The sequence below is a fragment of the Puma concolor genome, chromosome B4, assembly GCF_028749965.1.
Source record: "Puma concolor isolate L17-30 chromosome B4, mPumCon1.1.hap2, whole genome shotgun sequence".
In the NCBI taxonomy this organism is placed as follows: Eukaryota; Metazoa; Chordata; class Mammalia; order Carnivora; family Felidae; genus Puma; species Puma concolor.
The window spans coordinates 117,987,274-118,012,121 of record NC_141673.1 but is presented as its reverse complement, the minus strand read 5'-3'; the positions used below and the strand labels follow the sequence as shown (position 1 = coordinate 118,012,121).

The 24,848-nt window shown below is 35.5% G+C and overlaps 1 protein-coding gene across 1 annotated transcript in view; it reads left to right on the top strand.

Moving 5' to 3' along the window:
- The window catches only part of RAB18 (RAB18, member RAS oncogene family), a 36,903-nt gene extending 12,448 nt beyond the window's left edge, over positions 1-24,455 (top strand). Inside the window, exons 3-7 of the mRNA XM_025930747.2 lie at positions 12,445-12,506; positions 17,027-17,099; positions 18,295-18,413; positions 18,486-18,552; positions 22,471-24,455. Of these exons, the coding sequence (XP_025786532.1) occupies positions 12,445-12,506; positions 17,027-17,099; positions 18,295-18,413; positions 18,486-18,552; positions 22,471-22,646 (497 nt within the window). The 3' untranslated portion in view covers positions 22,647-24,455. The remainder of the gene's footprint in view (positions 1-12,444; positions 12,507-17,026; positions 17,100-18,294; positions 18,414-18,485; positions 18,553-22,470) is intronic.
- The last annotated feature ends 393 nt before the right edge of the window (positions 24,456-24,848 follow it).

The window sequence follows — 24,848 nt, the reverse complement described above, 5'->3', positions numbered from 1 at the left end:
TGTAAACAATACAAAAGCAGAGGCAGTACTATAAGGTAATTTAAATTTAAAGTAGAATTTAAGGTTAATGCACTGGACATAATGAAATAGGACAGTTATAATAATGAAAGGCCCAATTAATTAACAGTGTAGATATAACAGTCTTAAACAAGTAGGCACCAAACATAGATGATATATATATAACCAAAACCTATTCAAAACACAAGGGAATAATATGATGAGAATACAGTTATATTAGGAGATTTGTTATATCTTTTCCATAAATAAATCCAAAAGACACAAATGCGGCCATAGGGAAATAGCATAACGCAATCAACATCTTTTTTTTTTTTTAAAGATTTTATTTTAAGTAATTTCTACACCCAACATGAAGCTTGCACTTGCAACCCCAAGATCAAGAGTTGTATGCTCTACTGAAAGTCAGCCAAGCACCCCTTAATTGACAAATCTTTTAAGTGAAGAAGTCATTACTTTAAAAGCCCATGGAAAAATTTTACAAAATCAGTCTTAGACTTAGCACCAAAGTAAATCTTAAATAGGAAAGAAGCAGAAATAATACATGTTCTCTGATAATTTATTCTTTCAGAAAATATTTTTGATATGTTCTGTTACTAGCATATGTTTTTTAAAAGTTATCCCACAGTAATATTGACTTTTTTGGGGATACAGGTTTTTTGAATTTTAACGTGTATTATACAAATTTGTATAGTCATTTAACTATTACCACAGTTAAGATATTAAGCAGTTTCATCATCCCCCCCAAAAAACTACCTATTGCCTCTTCAGTCTTATTTTTTCCTTGCCTCTAGCCCCTGAAGACTGCCCCTGCTCAGTCTTCATCACTATAATTTTATCTTTTTGAGAATGTCGTGTAAATGGAATATATTATGCAAACTTTTTAGACTTTTTTCACTTAACATAGTACCTTTGAACTATATCCAAGCTGTTGCACATCAGTCATTTGTTTCTTTTTTTTTAATGTTTGTTTATTTTTGAGAGAGAGAGAGAGGGAGAGAGAGAGAGAGAGAGAGACAGCATGAGTGGGGGAGGGGCAGGGAGAGAGGGAGACACAGAATCCGAAGCAGGCTCCAGGCTCTGAGCTGTCAGCACAGAGCCCAACGTGGGGCTCAAACTCACGAACCATGAGATCATGACCTGAGTTGAAGTTGGATGCTTAACCGACTGAGCCATCCAGGCACCCCGTCATTTGTTTCTTTTTATTGCTGGGTTGTATTCCATTGCATGGATGTTGCAGAGTTGATTTATCCATCCACTTATTATAGGACATTGGATTGTTTCCAGTTTTTGATGGTTATGAATAGACCTGTTATAAACATTCAGGTATAGGATTTTATATAAATATTAATTTTTATAACCTTAGAGTAAATAGACCAGTAATAGGATTGCTGGATCATATGGTAAATGCATGTTTAACTTTCATCCATTTTTTAATAGAGTGATTGCATCATTTTACATTCCCACTAGTAGTGTATGGAAGTTCCTGTTCTCTGCATCCTCCCCTATTACACTTAGCACAATCAGATTTAAAAATTTTAACCATTCCAATATGTATGTCTTGGTAATCTCATTGTAGTTTAATTTGCATTGCCTACTGATAAATGATGTTGAGTGTCTTTAAAGTTCATATTTGCTAGCTAGCTGTCTGTATTTTGAGTGTGTGTGTGAAGTGTGTAAATCTTTTGTTCATTTTTAAATTTTTTTTCCTTATTGTTGAGTTTTGAGAGTTCTTTATTCTGCATGTAAGTCCCTTATTACATGATATGTGCTTTGCAGATATTTTCTTAGTCTGTGGCTCCTCTTGTCATTCTCTTAACAAATTTCTAAAAGCAGAAATTCGTAATTTGATGAAATTCAATTTGTCAATTTTTTCTTATCAGTAGTGGTTTCAGGGGCGCCTGGGTGGTTCAGTCAGTTAAGTGTCCCACTCTTGATTTTGATTAAGGTCATGGTCTCATGGTCATGATATTGAGCCCTGTGTCTGGGTATAGAGCCTCCCTCCATCCCTCTCTGTCTTCCTTTCTCTCCCTCTGCCCCAGGTGTGTGCACTTGTGAGCTGCCCGCCCCCTCAAAAAAAATGATGGTTTCAGTGTTGTACCCTTTTGCTTAACAGAGGGTTGGAATGATTTTCTCCCTATGTTTTCCTCTAGATGTTTTACAGTTTTATGTGCTACTTTAGGTCTGTGCTTCATTTTGATTTAATTTTTGGGTACAGTATAAACCATATATGAATCAAAGTTCTTTTTCCTCCTCCCCTCACCTGCCCTATTGTGTATATGTTCTAAAATCATTTGTTGAAAAGACTGTCCCTTCTGTACTGCATAGCTTTTGGACCTTTGTAAAAATATCAGTTGTTTATATATGTGTGAGTCTGTTTCTGGACTCGGTCTCATTAATTTATTTGTCTTTATGTCAGTGCCTTACTATCTTGATTTCTGTAGCTTTATAATAGATCTAGAAGTCATATATTGTTGGTCTACCAATTTTGTACTTTTTTCAAAATTATTTTGGTTATTCTGGTTTCTTTGCATTTCCCAATTAATTTTTATAATTAGATAGTTGATTTACAAACAAAAGCTTGCCAGGATTTTTGTAGGGATTGCAGTTGAATCTATATGGATCAATTTGGGGAGAATTAACCTTTTAACAATATTGAGTCTTATGATCAGAGAACAAATTAGATGTCTCTGTTCATTTAGGTATTTTAAAATTTCAGAGTGGTTATATGTTTTTTACATCTTTTGTCAGATTTAGCCCTAAATATTTAATAGATTTTTATTAAAAGGTGGTATTAAAATTAAAAAAATCCTTTGCTAATTGCTAATATATAGAAATACAATACATTTTTTAAATGTTTAGTTTGTATCTTCCAACCTTGCTAAACTTGCTTAATAGTTCTAGGAACATTTTTTTTTAATCCCGTATATTCCATTGAATTTCTACATCTTTTTCTTTCCCATCTGGATGACTGTTTTATTTATTGCCCAGGCTAAAAAAAAAAAAGTTGAGAGAAGTGATGAGGGTTGATATCCTTCTTTTATTCCTGGTATAAAGGGGAAAACATTAAGTCTTTTACTTTAAGTGAGATGTTAGGTGTATTTTTTCATAGATGCCCTTTATCAGGTTGAGCGATTTCCTTTCTGTTTCTAGTTTACTGAGAGGTTTTATCAGGAATGCATGTTGCATTTTGTTAAGTACATTTTCTGCATTTGTTGAGATGATCATATGAAGTGTCTTTTTTTAGTTTAATGTAGTAAAGTCCACATTGCTTTTTTCAGTGTTAAATCAACCTTTTGTTCCTAAGATAACCCCACTTGGTTATGTGATGTGTTGTTCTTTTATACATATTTGTATTAGTTATGATAAAATTTTATTTAGGATTTTCATCTGTAGTCATAAGGGATATTAATCTATAGTTTTTAATTACATATATGTATATATAAATATTTTTATTTGAGAGAGAGAGAGAACCCATGAGTGGAGGAGAGGGGCAGAGGGAGAGAGAGAATCTTAAGCAGGCTCCCTGCTCCGCACAGAACCCAACATGGGACTCTATCCCATGACCCTGGGATCATGAGCTGAGTCGAAATCAAGAGTTGGATACTCAACCTCCTGAGCCACCTAGGTGCCCCTATAGTTTTTTAACTTTAATGTCTTTGGTTTTGGAATCAGGGTAAGGCACAACTCATAGAGTGACTAAGAAAGTATTCACTCTTCCTCAGTTTCCTGGAGGAGTTTGTTTAGAATGGATTATTATTTAAATGTTCAGTAGAATTCACTCTGGCCCTGATATTTTTTTGTGGAAACGTTTGTAACTATAGATTCAATTTCTTAAATAGATTCAGGGCTCTTCAGTTATCTATTTTATTTTTCATTGTGGTAAACTATACATAACACAAAATTGACCGTTTTAACCATTTTTAAGTTTACAATTCAGTAGCATTAAGTACATTTGTATTGTTTGCAACCATCACGACTATCCATTTTCAGAACTTTTTCATTGCCTCAAACACTAGGAACTCTTTGCCAGTTAAACTATAGCTCTCACTCCACTTCCCCTTCAGTCTGCAGTAACCTTTATTCTGCCTTCTATCCTTATGAACTTGTCTATTCTAGGTCCCTCATATAGGTAGAATTATACACTATCTGTCCTTTTGTGAGTAGCCTATTTCACTTAGCATAATGTATGTAAAGTTCATCCATTTTGAAGCATATATCAGAATTTCATTCCATCTTATAGCTTAATGTATCAGAATTTCATTCTATTTTATGACTGAATAATGTTCCATGGTATGTATAAACCACATTTTGTTTATCTGTTCATCTGTTCATGGACACTCGAATTGCCACAGCCTTCTGTTGTGAATAATACTGCTGTAAATATTGTTGTGCAAGTATCTGAGCTCCTGCTGTCAGTTCTTTATACCCAAAGAGTGGAATTGCTGCATGATGTGGTAATTCTATTGTTAGCTTTTTGAGGAAACATCAAACTGTTTTTCACAGTGACTGTACCATTTTACATTTGACTACTTACTCGTTTCTGTAATTTCTTCCAGTAGTGTTTTGTAGTTTTCAGTGTGTGAGTCTTAAAACTCTTGGGTTAAATTTATTCCTAAGTATTTTCTTTTTGGTGCTGTTGTAAATGGAATGGTTTTTAAAAATTTTCTTTTTAGATTCTTCATTGCTAGTGTATAGAAATGCCACTAATTTTTGCATGTTGATCTAGTATCCTGCAACTTTGCTGAATTCATTTATTCTAACAGATTTTTTTTGTTTGGTGTATGTGTGTGTGTGTGTGTGTGTATAGGATTAGGATTTTCTACATACAAGAACATATCATTTGTGAACAGAAATAATTTTACTTCTTCCAATATGGGTGCCTTTTATATTCTTTCCTTGCCTATTTGCTCTGACTAGGATTTCCAAAACTGTGTATAATAGAAGTGGTGGGGGTAGGTGTCCTTGTGTTGTTCTGATCTGAGGGGAAAAGCTGTCAGTCCTTCACCAGTGAGTATAATGTTAGCTGTGAGGTTTTTTGTTTTATTGTTTTTTAAGTTTATTTATTTGGAGAAAGAGAGAGTGCACAAGTAGGGCGGGAGGGAGGAGGGGGCGGAAAGAAAGAGAGAGAGAGAGAATATGAATATATCCCAAGCAGACTAGAGAGAGAGAATATGAATATATCCCAAGCAGACTAGAGAGAGAGAATATGAATATATCCCAAGCAGACTAGAGAGAATATGAATATATCTCAAGCATACTCTGCACAGTCAGCACAGAGCCTGATGAGGGGCTCAAACACAAACCTCAAGATCATGACCTGAGCTGAAGTTAGACACTTAATTGATTGAGCCACCCAGGCACCCCAGCTATGAGTTTATATAGCCTCTAGCATGTTAGGGAAATTTTTTTCTGTTTCTAGTTTGTTGAGTGTTTGTATCATAAAAGGATGTTGAGTTTTGTAAAAATCCGTTTTCGTCATGAATTGAGATAATCATGTGTTTTTTCCCCCCTTCATTCTATAATGGGATATACTAATTTGATTTGCTTATATTCTACCAATCTTGTATTATAGAAATAAACTCACTTTATCATATTGTGTAATGCTTTGAATAGGCTGCTGAATTAAGTTTGCTAGTATTGTGTTGAGGATTTTTGCATCAATATTCCTCTGGGATACTGGTCTGTAATTTTCTTCACTTGTGGCATCTTTCTCTGACTTTGGTATCAGAATAATGCTAGCCTTATAGAATGAGTTTGGAAGGGTTCTTTTCAGTTTTTGGAAAAGTGAGGAGGATTGGTGTTAACTCTTTGAATATTTGGTGGAATTTATCAGTGAAGCCATCTGGTCCTGGCCTTTTTTTTTTTTGTTGGGAGGTTTTTGATTACTGATTCTATCTCTATTAGTTATGGGTCTCTTCAGATTTTCTTTAAAGTCAGTTTTGTCAATTGTGTGTTTTCAGGAATTTGTTCATTTCACCTAGGTTGTATATAATTGTCCATAGTATTCTCTTAATAGCCTTTTTTTTCTGTAAAATTAGTAATGTCCCCACTTTCATATCTGAGTTTTGTAATTGGAATCTTTTGTTTTTTCTTTGTCTAATTAAAAGCTTGTCCGTTTTGTTGATCTTTTAAAAAAACCAACCCTTGGTCATTGATTTTGTCTATTGTGTATCAATTCCCCATATCCTTTATCTTGGTTCTGATCTTCATTAGTTCCTTCTTTCTGTAGTTTGCTCTTCTTTTCTAGTTCTTCAAGGTATAAAATTAGGTTATTGATTTGAGATAATTATTTTCTTATAATGTATGTATTATAGCTATAAATTTCCCTCTTAGCACTGCTTTTGCTACATGTCATAAGTTTTGGTATATTGTGTTTTCATTTGTATGAAAGTATGCTCTAATTTCCCTTTTGATTTCTTCTTTGACCTTTTGGTTGTTGTTTAAAGGGTGTTATTTAATTTGCACATGTGTGTGAACTTTCTAGTTTTCTTTCTGTTACTAATTTCTAGTTTTATTCCATTGTGATGAGAATACTTCATATGATTTTATTCTTTACAATGTATTAATAATACTTGTAGACAACATATAGTCTGTCCTGGACAGTGTTTCATGTGCACTTGAGAAAGCTATTTATTCTTTTATTTTTTATTTTTTTATGTTTATTTATTTTGAGACAGAGAGAGAGAGATGAGAATAGGGGAAGGACAGAGAGAGGAGACAGAGAATCCTGAGCAGGCTCTGCAGAGGGCCCGATGTGGGGTTTGATCTGACAAACCGTGAGATCATGACCTGAGTTGAAATCAAGAATCAGACTCATAACCGACTGAACCAGGTGCCCCCAAATCTGTTTCTTCTCATGTTGTTGAGTAGAATGTTCTATTGGTTCTTACTGGTTTGTATTGTCATTCAAATGTTCTATTTCTGATTGGTCATCTATCTGATTGTTGTATCCATTATTGAAAGTGGTGTATTAAAATCTCCAAGTAGGGGTGCCTGAGTGGCTCAGTCAGTTAAGCATCCAACGTTGGCTCAGGTCATGATCTTGGCAGTTTGTGGGTTCGAGTCCTGTGTCGGGCTTTGTGCTGACAGCTCCGAGCCTGGAGCCTGCTTCAGCTTCTTTGTCTCCCCCTCTCTCTGACCTTCCCCCACTCATGCTCTGTCTCTCTTTCCAAAATAAATCACATTAAAATAGTAAAAAAAAACCCAAAAACAACAACCCTCCAACTAATGCTGTATTTCTTCCTTCAATTATGTGAATGTTTGCTTTATATATATTGGGATCTTTTCTTTGGTGCATATGTTTATAATTGTTACATCTTCTTGATGAGTTGACCTTTTTATCAATATATTTTGTCATTTGTCTTTTGTAATAGTTTTTGACTTAAATTCTATTTTGTCTAATATTATTAAAGCTACTCCCATTCTTTCTTGGTTACTGTTTGCATGGAATATCATTTTCTGTCCTTTTACTTTCACCTTAAATATGTTTCTAGCTTGAAAGTGAGTTTCTTGTAGACAGCATATAGTTGGATCTTTTAAATATATTTATTTGTGTATTTAGATAATATTTATATATATAAATTTTGATAATCTCTTCCTTTAACATAATTACCGATAAGGAAGGATTTACTACTGACATTTTGCTATTTGTTCTCTGTGTGTCTTTATATAGAGTTTTTGTCCTTTATTTCTTCCAGCACTGTCTTCTTTTGGGTTTAGTTAATTTTTTGTAGTGATATTTTTAGGTATTTTGTTATGATCTATTTCTTTTTGAGTCAGTTCTGGTAGTTTTAATCTTTCAAGGAAATTGACATCTCATCTGAATTGTCAGGTTTATTGGCATGAACTTGTTTATAACATTCCCTCAGTATCCTATTAACCTCTGTACAATCTATAGTCATGTGATGTCATTCTTTTTAATGGTAATTTTTGTCTTTGTTTCTCCTGATTACTTTGGCCTAGAATTTATATTTATTGATTTTTCCTTATAAAACCAACTTTTGGTTTCATTGATTTAAAAATAAAATTTTTTTAATCTTTATTTTTGAGAGAGAGAGAGAGAGAGAGAGAGAGAGAGAGAGAGAGAGAGATTGATTGTGAGCAGGGGAGGGGCAGAGAGAGAGGGAGACACAGAATCTGAAGCAGGCTCCAGGCTCCCAGGTGTCAGCACAGAGCCCCACAAGGAGCTTGAACTGACAAACTGTGAGTTCATGACTTGAGCCAAAGTTGGATGCTTAACCTACTGAGCCACCCAGGTGCCCCTTGTTTCATTGATTTTTTTAAGAAAAAATTGTTTTGCAGGTTTGATTTTATCAGTTTCTGATTTGAACTTTACTATTTCCACTCTTCTGTTTATTTTCTATTTTATTTGCTTTTTAAATTGCCTTAATTTGGAAGCTGAGGTCACTCATGTAAAATAATTTTTTTTTTTTCTTTTCTCATATAGTGATTTAGTGCTAATAAGTTTTCCTGTAAGTGTTGCTTTAATGACATCCCACAAAATTTTGATGTATGTTTTTCTTTTCACTCAAAATGTTCATTTGAAATGCTTCCTATTTACCTTTGAGCAGTTTGTTATGATGTCCCTTAGTATAGTTTTCTTCATGTTTCTGTGCTTGGGGTTCATTGAGCTTTTTTGATCTGTGGGTTTATACTTTTTATTAATTGTGAAATATATAGGACCATTATTTTTTCAGATCTGTCTTTTGACTTTCTACTTTCTTGTCCACTGTAGTTGCCTGCTTATTGAAATTATCTCACGGATCATTGATGCCTTCTCATTTTCTTTGAATTGTCTTCTCCCTGTGTATCCTTTTGGATAGTTTCTGTTGCTGTGTCTTCATATTCACTTATGTTTTCTTCTACAATGTTGAATTTTTGTTAATCTATCCCACGTATTTTACATCTCAGACATTGTCATTTCATCTCTCGATGTTTGATTTGAGACTTTTTATTTTACTTTTATTTATTGATTTTTCTAATGTTTATTTTTGAGAAAAGGAGAGAGAGATTGTATGGGCAGGGGAGGGGCACAGAGAGAGAGGGACAGAGGATCTGAAGTGGGCTCTGTGCTGACAGCAGAGAGCCTGATACAGGGCTCCAACTCAAAAACCGTGAGAACAGCTTAACTGACTGAGCCACCCAGGCACCCCGATTTGGGTCTTTTTAATCTCTCATGTCTACTTAACTTTTTCAACATGTGCTATACAGTTAATAGTTTCCTGTTTGCTAATTCTAACAACTTTGTTGCTTCTGAGTCAGTTTCTGTTGATTGCTTTTTCTCCTTTTGACAAGGCAGGTGATTCCATTGATACAGAGGTGTGCCTAAAAAAAAAGATTACCTTAAAAAAAACTGAATTAAGTATTTAATTAAAAATGCAAGCCCAAATGAACAACAAGAAAAAAGCCAAAATGGTAGTTCTTCTGTGAATATTATGATTTATAGAAAGAAATATATATTTGGTTTCTGGCACAGAGCTTTTAAAACTCTTTGATTTTCTTAACTGATTGGAGCAGTCTTTGGTTTTTCTTTAAGAAGCCCCTTGCAAGCACAGCTGAGTTTATGTTAATACTGTGACTTCTGGAAAGCCTTTAAGTGTGGAGGCTGGTTGCCTGGAGAGGGAGTTGGGATTTTCAGTCCTACTGTGTTCTTCCCTACCTGAGGGGAGGGGAGAGGGGACTGGAAATTTTATTGTCACTGAAGAGCAATACTGATTTAATCAATTATGCCTAAATAATAAAGCCTTCCTAAAAATGCTAATGAGAATTTTGTTTTGGCAAACACATGGGAGTTCTGGGAAGATGGCACACTTAGAGAGGGCATGGGGGCTTTATGCTACTCCCCCTTATTTTGCCTTACTCCTCTCTCCATCTCTTCCATGTGGGTTATATCCTTTTATAATAAAACGACAGTCTAGTAACTAAACTGTTTTCCTGAGTTCTGTGAGCCACAGATTAATCCAATCAAGGGAGGGGATTATGGGATTGTGGGAACCTTTGATTTATAGCCAGATAGTTGGAAGCACAGGTAACAACCTGGATTTGGGATGGCATCTGAAATGGAAGCAGCAGGCTTATAGGACTTAAAAGACTTATAAGGACTTATAGTTAGCCCTTACCCTGTGGGATCTGATGCTATCAGACTGAATTGAATTGTAGGACATTGATGTCCCTGCAGAGTCAGAGAATTACTTGTAGGAAAAACCCTCACAATATCTGGTCATAGACATGTTCATTGTTGTAATAGAGTAGAGGAGAAACACAGGAGTGTTTTTTGCCTAGACATTCTGCTTTTGGTGTCAGCTTTTTGTCATCCACATGAGGAAGTTGAAAAGATAGTTTAATCAAATCTAGTAAGAAGCTGGCAAAATCACATTTATTAAAAAGATTCTCACTATGGCCACCAGTAAAAGCAAATTAAGAGCCACTTGTAAAACAGAACCACCAGACTTGGTGAAGAAGCAAGCAGTTTGAGCATATGAAAGCTAAAGAGCTCAGTATCTGAGTATGAGATTCCGCAGAGGAACCAAGGAAGGATGAAATGGGGACTTGAAGGGTCTGGGTCCAGATGAGGTACCCTTTCAGGCTACCTGTGTGGGCATTGTTTCCTAAGGATGTTATCTGTGACTTTCACATTTAATATCTCAGAAAAGTAACTTTGAGACTGTTATTAACACATAAATTATACATATGACAGAGACTGTCATTAGATTGTCAGTTAACATGAAAAACAGGAAACTGTAAAAGAGAAAGAGGAGATTGGGAAAGGGAAGGTAAACAAACATTCTGCAACAGCGAGTTTCTTTTCTTGGGTAGATTAATTAGCCAGTAGCTAGCAAAAAGGCCAGTCTGCCCTTGAACATGTTGTCCGGAGTAATTAGGGGAGAAAAACGTTCTTTATTCTCTGAAAAACTGTGAGAATTTAGCTGTAGAATATATATGACAGGTTGTCTCTCTGTAATGTCTACCAGTGGCCTTAATTTATTTTAGTACCTGCACCAAGTCAGAGCCATTTCCCTCATTTGAGTTTTCTCAGGTTTTGTTTTTAAAGCAATATGAATAAAATGGAAATAATTTTATATATTTTTTCATAAATGGCATAGTATAATACTTCTTTATCTAGAAACATGGTGAATACAAGATTTTTTAATATGAGATTTTTTTGTCTGTTTAACTGCAAAGAAACTTCACACTTCAGTTTTTCCTTGGGCTGTAATTGTCACTGTCCTTTAATTGCCCATGATTCTAGGTTTGGCTTTATCAGCAACTTTATCACCCGAGCCCAAAACACCAAACTTTTTTTTTTTTTTTTTAATCTTTGGTATACAGAAAGAGCTGGTGTAATGCACATTTTGAAGTGTATTTTTATTATCTAATTTGTGTTTGTAGTGGATCACCAGAAATCATCCAGGAATTACTAATATGTCTCCATATTGGTGACAGGTATTCTAGGAAGTAATATATGAATGAGGGTGCTGTTCATCTTAGTTGTGCTGTTCTGAATTAATTGTGACAAGCTAATACGATCTTTTGAAAGTTTCTTTCCAAGCTTCTTGAGCTAATGCTTTCCCTCTGGCCAGTGGGGTAGACTGCACGTTAATTTTGATACTCTTTAAAGACATGTGGGCAGTTACTGTTCATTTAAGCCAGATGGCATGTGTCAACTCCTTTTCCTGGAAAGGGGGAGGGTTTGGGGGGGCGGCTGCTGTGGTAAAACCTTATGTGTCTTCTTATGGAGGTCTTCTCTTTACATAAATTAGTACTTACAGAAGATTTTCATAGCACTTTGATTACTCCTCTTTGACTTAGGAAGTTTCTTAGCAGATTGGGCCCAGATGTTTTTGTGTAAACTCTCCTTTTGCAGTTATGCAGTAGCAAGTGATCATCGATAAAGTCATATAGAACGAATACTGTTTTTTTGGATAAAAACAAAACAAAGAATTCATAAGACAAGGAATAGGGGACTTTTTATTATATTTTTACCAAGATGCCTACAGTCAGAATCTGAGTTAGGGGATTGGCTCTTGATAATGCAGTGTAGATGCTTTTGGAGCCCCTTAGAAAATTGCCCTGATCCAGAATCAGCCCAGTAGTCTTCTCTACATTAGTACCATGGATTCCAGGACTTGGCTTTTATTGTGCATTGTTAATCACCATACTGCATTGAATTTTATTTTTTCATTAAACTTTTAATTTTTTTCAAGCAAGTACAAATAGGTGAGTGTTTGAATTCTACAAGCATTTAGCATTTGGTTTTCATTTATCCTGATTAAATCCTAAGCTACTGAACTTGAGTAATACTTTTTTTAAAATTTTCACATCCATGACTCTAAGAATTAGAATTTTCAGCTTTCTGGTTTTCTTGGTAGTTGATTTTAAAAGTATTATTTTACTGAGATTCTTACTAGTATTTTCATTTTTTTCAAGGTGTTGACTTTAAGGTGAAAACAATTTCAGTGGATGGAAATAAGGCCAAACTTGCAATTTGGGTAAGAGTTTTATTTATTTATTTTTTTTAATTTTTTTTTTTTGGGGGGTAAGAGTTTTAAAAATGTATTTAATATAAGTATTCAACTTCTACTTTTTAAAGAAGCAGAAATTGATGTGTGTAGAGTTCTAGAGGTACATGAACAATTGATATTAAATATCTTTTGGGAAATTTGATATTGATTAAGGGATAAACAGTAAATAGTATGGCTTATAATTGGACATGAGATAGATACTTGTTTTACTTAAATTTTTAAATTATATAATCCCTTAACATTTAAAAGCAGAATAAAGTATAAAAAATCATCTTGTCTGCCAGAGAGAATTATTGTTATTGAATCTGTTTCTTTAAAGTTTTCAGAAGACAATATAGCCTCAGCTAACACTGAGGCAATTATTTGGGAGAAAGGGATGAAGTGATACTTAGGAAAAAATAATTTTTTCATGTTTGTTAGTATAAATATTTATAAAAACTGAGCTTGCCAACTTTGGATTTATTTTTTAATACTGATTCCCAGTCTTTCTTTACTTACTGGCTTCTTTTTATCCGCCCTTGAATCCAAACATTCTGATACATATTGCTTTCCTAACTAGACCTTTTTGTGGTAGTGCTGACCGAACAAAGTAGCATTAACTGTCAAAAACATCCAAGATGCTCAGTGTCTATGTCTGTCTGCCTGTCTTTTCCCTCCTCCTATCCACCTACTACCTACCTATGTATTTACCTACCTACCTATTTCTATCTAAATGATTGCTAATACATATTTAATATACTAAATATATTATACATATAATTTATAAAAATATACTCTTGTGTATCTGATTCCCACATATACTCTAATTAAATATAGAAACCATTTTTATTACATGTGATAATATTAGAACTGGTCAGCAGTCATCACATGAGATGTACTTCAGCATGGTGATTAAATAGTAAATGGACATCAACTACAGATCGAAACAACAAATTTTCATGCATTGTATCATCTGATTCATCTTCCTGGCATTCTCTGAATGGCATATTATTTCTAACACAAGTTTTATCCTAAATAACAACTAACTGTGTGTATCTCATGTTTTCTTGTTAATTTTTTTCTAACATACAGTACTTTACACGATTGGTAGCCTATTTGCCCCTCTCCCTGAAATATAATTATGATATCAATCAGAATAGTAATGTCTAACAGAAAACAATTTGGCATATGTTGGACTAGGCCATAGTGAAATATATTGAACAGTTTAATTAAAAATGATGGCTTCAGGGCGCCTGGGTGGCTCAGTCAGTTGGGCATCTGATTTGGCTCCGGTCATGATCTCGCCGTTCATGGGTTCAAGGCCCGCGAGGGGCTCTGCGCTGACAGCTCGGAGCCTGGAGCCTGCTTTGGATTCTGTGTCTCCCTCTCTCTCTGCCCCTCCCCCACTCATGCTCTGTCACTCTCTGTCAAAAATAAATAAACATTAAAAAAAATTAAAAAAAAAAGAATGCTGGCTTCTTTCTGTTCAGAAAAAATATGCTACAAATATTTTTTTCCAGTTTGTCGTTTACCTTCAAATCTTGTTTAGGATGAGCGTGTGGGGGCGGTGTGGGTGATGAGGGGAGAGATGTTCTTGCCAGACCAAGGTGTTAGTACTTATATGGTCAGACCAGTTATTTTTCTTCATGAATCTGGGTGTCGTGTCGTATTTAGGAAGGCCTTCTCACTCATTAAAAGAAATACATGAAACCATTGTTTGCTCTGATTCTTCCGTGGTTTTATTTATATGCATAAAATGAGTTCCCCTCCCATTTGGATGGCCCTCCCAGGATCAGTCAAATAGAATAATCAAGTATAGCCCTGTCCTCATTGCTCCTGAAAGTGCTGCACACACATCATGGCCTACTTGGCACCTCTGATGCTATTTTTCTTTATATGCTGCTCTCGCTGCCACTCCCATATTCTAATACTTTGCCTTTCCAGATCTTCCCTAACCCTTTATCTATTTCTATCTTTAATAATCTCTCCTCTCACATCAAAGAAGAAAACCACAGATAATAAGGTCTGCTTTTCTTCTCTTACAGAGATGTCATTACAGTTATTGCAGATTCCTGTCTTGAAAACAAACACAAGCAAAAATCTTAACTTTTGACTATTTAAACATATATATTTTATAGTTATTATAACTCCTGATCCCATACTATGGCACAGGGGTTTTGCCCAAATTATCATACCTACTTAAACATCTTTATAAGTGAATCTAAAAAAATTAAGACTCTAAACAGCTGGACTAACTTAAATATTTGTGTATTAAATTGTGCAGTATTTTAACATCAAAACTTTTTTTTTTTTTTTTTTTTTTTTGGCTCTAGGATTTTATTTTAACTAGAATTGCAGTTGTGATTTTTATTTTGTGTTTCATCAAGGCAGTTATTGAACTTGATCTCAGTGAGGACCAAGGGGGCAAAATTCATAGTCAAATGCTTTCTGCTAGTTCTGGAAATTAATTTATTGCAGCATGCATACGGTTTCATTATGCAAACAGAATTTTTCTCTTATAACAAAAAGTCTTGAGACTAAAATATTTCTTGCATGGTCCTTGCCCTAACCTATGTCAGATTATCCAAATTATAATCTGCTTTAGATAGCAAGTGCACTTCACTTTAATTTAATCTTTGTGTTATAATTTTTTATTATGTATTATTATTTTTATTATTTGTTAACTTGTTTATATTATTGTTTTTGAAAAGTTGACTCAGTCTGCAGATTGAATAATTTTAAATATCAGAGAGGTTTTGTAAGAAACTTTGGAGGAAAGGGAGTTTTTGTAAAGAGAGATCATTTTTATCTCAAATTTATCTGTTTAGAAAGTTTACTTTTGTTATCTTTTTCACTTCAACATGGCAGGGTTAGGGGCAGTTTCTGTAGTGGTAAGAATCTGGAAGTAAAGACCGTGTACATTTATGGAAGCTCATCTGGAGGAAGGGAAGAGTAATGGAAATGTAAAGTGGTTTACTTTGAAAGTTATTTTCAACTTAAGTTTCTCTTCTGGGGCTAAAATTACTCATAACACTCTCTAGCTATTGCTCTTGTCTTAAAGCAGTCTGTATTTTGACCAGGCAAAGAAAGTAGGTAATTGCTGGTGCCTGTCATTGCTGGTTTAAAATTCCTCTCCAATCTTATAAACCTCTTAGAGGTTATTAACATGTTTTATATCTGAAGGAGCTTCTGCTTGCCCCATAGCTAAGCTCCAATTTACAGCCATGGGACTGGCAGCTAAGGTGATGTTTGATATATGTCTTCACTTTTCTTCAGGTTATTTTATATTAGCAGACTGGAAACTTTTTCTTAAAGGCCAGATAGTAAATATTTAGTCTAATCCTAAAGCAGGCATATGGCAATGCACAAGCAAATGGGCCTGACTGTGTTCCAGTAAAACTTTATTTAATAAACAGGTGGTGGGCTGAGGGAGCCATTTGTCAACTGCTGTTTTGAAAAGTCTTAGGTACCTTGAAGCCACAGTCAAAGGTGGTAGAAAAAAGACGGAAGGAACCAGGCCCAGAAGTACAGACTTGTTAGTTTTTTGGTTTTTTTTCTTTCAACAAAAGTTGAGCAACAATCCTGTGGCAAGAATTGCTCTAGGCATGGGGGTTAAACTGGTGATTAAGCAGACGAGGTCTCCTTCCTCATGAAACTTAAACTTCCTAGCTAGTGTACATCTTGTTTATCACCCCTGAGATGTGTCAGAAACCATGTGATAACAAGTGGCTTGGTTTTATACATTTTCCTAAAAGAAGATAAATAGAAAACACTTGAAAAGTCCAACCTAAAAATTGCTTACCTAAAATAAGACACTCCTGTAATTCTCTTTTAATTGATTCTATGTTAGAATCACTTGGGAAGATTTTAAAAACTTCAGTCTTACTTTAGACCAATTAAATCGGAACCATTGGGGATTGGACCCAGGCATCAGTATTTTTGATTTCCCAGGAAATTTCATTGTGCATCTCGAGTGGAGAGAACCATGGCTTTCAATGAAATGTGTTTCATGTATGATAAAAGTCTTTTTTTTTTTTTTAATTTTTAATGTTTTTATTTTTGAGACAGAGAGAGACAGTGTGAGTGGGGGAGGGGCAGAGAGAAAGGGAGACACAGAATCTGAAGCAGGCTCCAGGCTCTGAGCTGTCAGCACAGAGCCTCACGTGGGGCTCGAACTCACGGACCGTGAGATCATGACCCGAGCTGAAGTCAGATGTTTAACCGACTGAGTCAACCCAGGTGCCCCTCATGTGTGATAAAAATCTTTATAAAGAACCTCTTTCCTTAGATGCATTTTTTTCTAGAGATGAGTCAGTATTTATTAGTTTTATTGTATGTAACAATTGTCAGTAAGAATACATCTTTAAATTTCAAGTTTTACATGAGCTTGTGCATAGATATTATTTTTAATAATGCTGTTTGACTTTCTAAGTTACATTGAAGATCTGTTAATATTGAAGATCTGTTATATTTTGTTTTATTTAATAATGACTGATTGTCACTTTTAGGATACTGCTGGTCAAGAGAGGTTCAGAACATTAACTCCCAGCTATTACAGAGGTGCACAAGGTGTTATATTAGGTAAGGCTTTACTTTAAGATACTATTGTTGTTTTATTATTGCGGTTTCTGATTTTCCTTGTCTGTGAGGGTCAGCAAGTTTTTATTTTTCTTCAGGTTCGGGGTACCTTTATGTAACTTGAAGTCATATTAGCTTCATTTAATATTAATGAATATTTAAACTTTCAGAATTTCTTTTCAGTCCTTTGTCTAGCAATTAAAAAATAAAGATCAGACTATTTGGTTTTAAAGCACATGTTGATATGGACATAATTGAGGATTAATCCACATGTAATTGGTCTGTCTTAAGAGTGTCACCAGAAACTGATCTTCAGCCCGCATTGTATTGACATATGCTTTAGTTTATAAAAGAAGATGGCTAGTTTCTTGGTGGAGTCTGTTTTATTAGTCCTAAAAAATATCACAAATCACTTGTCACTGTTGATTCATAATCACACAGAATTTTTAAAAAGTCTTAAAAAGTACTTGTTATTGATAATCCTGGGAAATTTTTTAAAATAAATATTGATCAGTTTTAGGGAGAACATAGCTTGTGAGGTTTTGGTTTTATTTTATTTTATTTTATTTTATTTTATTTTATTTTATTTTATTTGGTTAATTTAACAGCAACTCTTATTTTGGTTCAGCATCTTTAAGTTTAGAAGATACTTTAAATTAATAAGCTCTTTATATACTGTAATGCAGTGTGATGTAAAATGAAAGTGATAACAGGGAAACAATCAGGATCCTATCTACTAACTTTAGAAATTTGTTCAAAATTGCAAATTCTGTTCCTTGTGATAAATAAATTAACAGGGTCATAGACGTTTAAAGTCCTCTAAAATGTTTTGGTATTTTGCCACAGATTTGAATCTAAAATGCTTTTTGTTTTTTGGATAAACATCTTCTATTGTTATGAATGGGAACAGCTGTTGTTTTGCTGAACTTAATTTTCAGTTACAGCACAGGATACAATTTCATTTCTCTCAGTGTGTGTTAATAAAATCGAAGTGTGTGTATGTGTGTGTATTATTGTTGTTTAACACACTTATTCTTCCATCTGAGTTAGTTGGTACCATCTGATAGTTAAGAATTGAAGACTTAAAAAAAACAGACTTGCTTATATAATAACATTGCTCTTAGTCACATATCAGAAATGTAATGTCATTGCTTCTTATTTTAAATGCTTATTTAATGAGTGAGCCTTTTTATTTCAGTTTATGATGTCACAAGAAGAGACACCTTTGTTAAATTGGATAATTGGTTGAATGAATTGGAAACTTACTGCACGAGAAATGACATAGTAAACATGCTAGTTGGAAATAAAATTGATAAGGTAAGAAGTCAGACAGTTGGCATTTTGACTACATTTTAGTAGCTTGTCTTAATCTTTGCATTTATATTTTAGGAAAATCGTGAAGTCGATAGAAATGAAGGCCTAAAATTTGCCCGAAAGCATTCCATGTTATTTATAGGTAGGTGTATGAACATTTATCCTTTCATTATTAATGAGGAATTTTAAAATGAAGTTTCTGCTACATTTTTTCTCTTTATGACTGTAAAATGTATGTACTTAGTTCAGCATTTTCTTGTGCTATAAAATCTAACTACAGAGCCAGTTTCTTTTTTCCTTCTGTATAAAAGATAGGATCACATTATGTAAAGTCATGTAGGACACAGATCAGTTGTCTCCGGGTATAATGGCATTCGGTAAAGCCAGGTGCCCAGTGCCATGGTTGTACCTTGCTGGTGCTTGTGTTGGTGGCAGTGGCACCACCTGGAAATTTGTTAGAAATGCTTCATTTCAGGCCCAGCCCAGCTTTTCTGTATCAGAGACTGCATTTTAACAAGATCTTCATGTGATTTGTATGCAATTGATATTTGAGAAGCTTGGTAGAATGGGGGTTGACAAACTACAGCATGGACCAACTCTGGCCCCACCATTTGTATTGGAACACAGCCATACCTACCCAGTTATCTACATGCTGTCTTTCGCTGCGTTCATGCTTCAAGGCAGGGTTTAATAGTTACAACAGAAACCATATGGCATTCAAAGCCTAAAATATTTACAGCAAAAAGTTTGTTGACCGCCTGTCTGGAAAAGTGGACTGGCTATATCACTGTGGAGGTTTTAACATTTTAGGTTTCCTGGGCCTTGTCACATGTCTGAAACTAGGCCTGGAAGATGTTTATAGACACCCTAGTTGATTCTGTGTGAAGGCAGCTTTAAGAATTACTGATGTAGCTATTCCACTGTGTTAGAACCTTTTAGGAATTAGGAAATGGAAACGAAGAACATCGTATATAGATAGAAGCAGGGTGGTATAAAGGGAAGGTAATGGGGAAATTTAGAAAGGAATTGAATACTACCTCTTGTGCTTACTTGCTGGGTGTCCTTCATTTTGATATATTAGTTCAATAAACATTTATTGAACACATACATAACGAGCAAAATGGACAAACTCCCTGCCCTCATGAAGCTTACATTCTAGTAGAGGAAATAGACTTAAATAAGTAAGCAACACTATGATGGAAATAAAACATTCTAAGGGGAGGAAGTATAATGGGGGTAGGAGGTAATTAGGGAAAGTTAAACTTTGAGATAGTCCCATTTGAGCAAGAATCCATCATATGAAGACCTAGAGGGAGAACATCTCAGGCTGAGACAATAGCGCATATTTCCTGAGGTAGGAACCAGTTTAGGTGTGTAAGGAGCAGGAAGAAAGCTTGTGGGCTGAAGGAATGGTATATGTTGGGGAAAGGATGGTGGTGAAGGGAGATGAGATAGAGGTCATTTGGGCATCATAGGATATGGTATGGAAGTGGATTTTATTCCAAGTGTGAAAAGCAGGGGAGTAGTTCTGTAATCTGATATTCTTTAAAAAGGCTTGTTTGTATAGAAAATGTTCCATGAGGAACAGAAGCAAGAGGCTCATCATTCTCTTACAATGGCCCAGATGAATAATGCTGTTGACTTTGAATATGGGAGCGGTTGTGGGTCGTGGAAATTTGACAGATCCAGGGGATATTTTGATGGTAAAGGTGGTAGGCTGTGTAGAAAGATAGATTGGGTCTGGAGGGTAAGGAAAGAGAGCCATGAAGGATAACGTCGAGTCTTTGGCATGAGCAGATAGGTGGATTGTGCTGCCGTTAACCATGTGTGAAAGACTGAGATAAGAACAGGTTTGGGAAAGTGAGTAGGGAATCAAGAAATCTGCGTAGTATAAGAATGGCCTGTTTTTTCAGATAATTAGTGGACATGCTGGTCATTGGCATTTAGCTGGTGTTTAAAGTCATGGAACTGGAGTGCCTGGGTGGCTGAGTTGGTTGAGCATCCGATTCTTTTGTTTATTTATATTTATTTATTTATTCATTTATTTATTTAGATTTTTTTTTAAACGTTTATTTTTGATAGAGACAGAGCACAAGTGGGGCAGGGGCAGAGAGAGGAGACACAGAATCCGAAGCGGGCTCCAGGCTCCGAGCTGTCAGCGCAGAGCCCTACGCGGGGCTCGAACTCACAAACCGCGAGATCATGACCTGAGCCTAAGTCAGATGCTTAACTGACTGAGCCACCCAGGCACCCCAAGCATCCGACTCTTGAATTCAGCTCAGGTTATGATCTCACAGTTCGTGAGTTTGAGCCCTGCGTTGGGCTCTGCCTGCTTGGGAATTCTCTCTCCCTTTCTCTCTGCCCCTCCCCTGCTTGTGCGCTCTCTCCCTCTCTCTCTCAAAATAAATAAATAAACTTAAAAACTTAAAAAATAATAAAGTCATGGGATTGTAGTGATCACAGGAAGAACTGGATAGAAAACGGCTGAAAATTGAAGCCTGGGATACTCCCAGCAGTTAGAGGTCAGCAGAAAGAAGAAGTGTCAGCAAACAGGTTGTGAATGATGTAACCTTGAGAGGAGGAGTGTTCAGGAAGAAAGTGATCAGGTGTATCAACTGCAGCAAGATGTCAAATAAGATAAGGATATTCGATCTGACAAGATAGAGTGTTGGTATTTTTTTAAAGTTTCAATGGAGTGGTGAGAACAAAAGCCTAGATAGAGTACAGTTGACCCTTGAACATTGTGGGGTTAGGGATGCCGACCCCCTACGCTGTTGAAACTCTGCATATAACTTTTGACTCCCCCTGAAGTGAACTGCTAATAGCCTGCTGTTGACCTGAATGAAGCCTTCCTGATCGACAGTCAGTTAACACGTAGTTTGTTATGTGTATTACACACTATGTTCTTACAATAAAGTAAGCTAGAGAAAAGAAAATGTTGCTAAGAAAATCATAAGGGAAAATACCTTTACAGTACTATACTGTATTTATAAAACAAAATCCATGTACAAGTGGAGCTGCATAGTTCAAACTTGTGTTGTTCAAGGGTTGACTGTAGTTTGAAAAAAATTGTGAGGTAAGAAAGTGGTAACAGCTTATGTAGGTAACTCCGGATGACGATTTTGCTTTGAAATAGAGTAGAGAAACTGGGTGGCTACTGGAAGGCTTTGTGGGCTGCAGGGCAGGGTGGTTGGTTGCTTGGTCGGTAGTAAGATGGACAGTAATTTTGGTAGGCTTTTAAGCTGACTGATGTGATCCAGTAGTGGGGGTACATGATTTTTCATTGAATGAGAAAGGATGGGATCCCAGGAGCTAGAAAGGGGGTTGCTCCTAGATGGCAGCACAGCATTTCATCCAGTGTAACAAGACTGAAGGCAGAGCCCGAGGCTGCAAATGCAAGCAGGCTCGTTCGTCCCTTAGTGGGATGATCAGTAGCTCCTGTCAGGTTGTTTTTATTTTTCTCAACATAAAGTTATGTGATGAGCTGAAATAGAAGAGTTTTATGATGAAGGAATAAGAGAGTCCTCTCAGACAGTAAAAAAGGTAATTACTAGGGAAAGTTAGGCTAAGGGAGCAGGGCTAAATGTGCACATGAGTTTCATGAGCATCAATGTCAAAGGAGACTGGCGTCCATGGTTGTATGTCATTTATCCAACCGCCAATAGCTGCTTGGTTGCAGGCACAGAACAACCGGATGGTTCAACTTGGAGACTAAGTTTCCTTATTCTGAAATGGGAATAGTATCTGCTTTGGGGCTGATTTTAAGAGCTAACTGAAAAATTAAGGAGGAACTTTGGCATCATATATGAGTAGGGTTTTACAATGTACAATTCTGTCACAAAATTTTGGGCTTACATACTACTGTTGTTATGGATAGAATTTAAATAGCTCAACTTTGAGAGTTGGTAAATTCATGAATATTAAACCCGTGGGGAGAAATTGCTCATGACTTGTCTTTTTATTTATTGTCGGCTGATATTATGCCATAATAATTTCCCAGAAAAACATAGGAATATGACCAGAAAAGAATGTGCTATGACATTTTTTTCTCGGATTTCAGAGGCAAGTGCAAAAACCTGTGATGGTGTACAGTGTGCCTTTGAGGAACTTGTTGAAAAGATCATTCAGACGCCTGGACTGTGGGAAAGTGAGAACCAGAATAAAGGAGTCAAACTGATACACAGGGAAGAAGGCCCTGGAGGCGGAGCCTGTGGTGGTTACTGTTCTATGTTATAAACTCTGGGAAACTCCCATCTCTTGCATATTTGATCAGATAGTGACATCTTTCTGTATATAAACTCTTTAACTGCTATTTTAGGGACCTTGCAGTTTGCACATATTTGTTTTGTATCATGGCAGTAAATATTTGCAAGAAATCCCACTCATCGGCTTTCCCAGGTAAAATGTTATGGTAAGCATGCACAGTTTGCAGTCTACAGTTTTTTATGTAACATAAAATAGGTGTACTTTTATAAGTACATTTGATTTTATGATTTACATTTATCATGTGATAAAAAAAATCCACCTATTTAGTATATGTTGATACAAGGTCTACTTTTGGTCTCCTCTTTGCATAAATACTCCTCTATCAATTACTGAATTAATTGGTGTGTAGAACTCCTAGAACTACTAGGAGATATTCAGGTATCATCAAACCTGGCAAATTTCCTTTCAGGAATAACAAAGAGCATGATTCCACAGCTTTTGTAGGATGTTTGCAGACAGATTCTCTTTTAGTACTAAGCAAAATTCTCTTTAGAGGATGCAATCCAGGCCAATTTATAATTAAATCTCTGTTTGTTCTGATGATGCTTCTGAAATAGCATTGATATGTTAAGAAGTTTGGTCTTACTTTTACATTTTCTTCAATGAGTAGCTCAGTTGCTTAACTGGAGTTTTAATTCTGTGATATGTACATTGGATTCTGACTCTTTGTGCATCATTTTTAGTTATGTGGTGTTTGGCAAAATGGCAATAAGGTTTTCCCCCATTTTGGTTTCAGAAGGATGAGGATAGTGTGTTTATGTAACTCATGTAGTACTTAACCACTTTTAAAACCAACACCTTTTTCCATAAATGTTGATGGTGTTTGTCCAGGTACCTCAATTGTAGCTCGTGTAATGTTTATGAACATCTGTATCTTACGACTCCCCTAAATGGCTAGTTGATTCAAAAACCTATTTCTGTGTGTTGAGGGTTGGGAAAAAAAAAAAACACTAAATGACCATTTGAGAAAGACATATTGCTTCCAGATTTTGATGTGTGTGGGAAAATACTGTTGCAATGAAAATCTTGGTAATTTACTGTAACAAGTAGCCAATAGTTTATCAAAACCAACTTGTCCAGACTAATAAATCTTTTCCACAGTATACAGTTTTCTAACCTCTTGCTATTATACATTGCATATTTTTTTTCACTCGTATGTTATTTAACTTACATTGATATCTGCTGTTTTATGCCCCTGAATAAGTTATTTGTCCTTTCAGGCAGGTTACCATGATACCCCCTCAGTAAGATTTCTGATACTAATTTCTGGGTACAAATACTAATTGTATAGAGTTGCAGGTGATACTTTTTGGGGGTCACTTTTGCAATACTCGTGATAGTGGATTTACTTCAAGTTGGGTTCTAAAATGTACATCTTCACGTAAGAGAATCTTACATTCTACTTGGTTCACACTTCTTAGACTACATTACATGTGATTAAAGGTTTTATACGTTATATATGTATTTACTAAATATAAAACATTTACTCCTTTACTGTTGGAGAAAGGTAGCTAACACGTACTTATGATTTGTTTGTGTCACATTACAGCTGTAGATTTGTGTATTTATGTAGTGTTTGTATTGACAAGACATTCATTTCTTTGTGCTTTTTGCTCTTTGAGCTATATAATAATCTTTTTGTGTATTGGATTGTCCTGTTGATTTGGTCAAAATTTGGATACATATGAGTCACTTACTTTTAAACACTAATTTTGTTTGATAGAACTTTATTGTAACCTTTTGTAGTTTTTGAAATAAATATAGCCTGCTTTCCCTAGATGCATTTGCGAAGGAAGTATTCTACATCTCCCTGTTACTTTCGTTGGCTGAGGAACATCTGAATGTAGTCTGACTCAGATTCTATTCTGTCATATGGCTTTCACTTTACTATTTTGTTGCAAGCTTATTGTTTCTTAGTGGAGGCTTTCTTTTTCTTTTTTTCCAGTGTTTATTTATTTTGAGAGTGAGCGAGTGGGGAGGGGCATAGAGAGAGAGAGGGAGAGGGAGAAAAAAGAATCCTAAGCAGCCTCTGTGCTGTCAGTGCAGAGTCGGATGCAGGGCTTGATCTCAGGAGCTGTGAGATCATGAGCTGAAACCGAGAGTCAAATGCTTAACTGACTGAGCCACCTAGGCGCCCCAGTGGTGGAGATTTTCTAAGTGAAGTAGTTATAG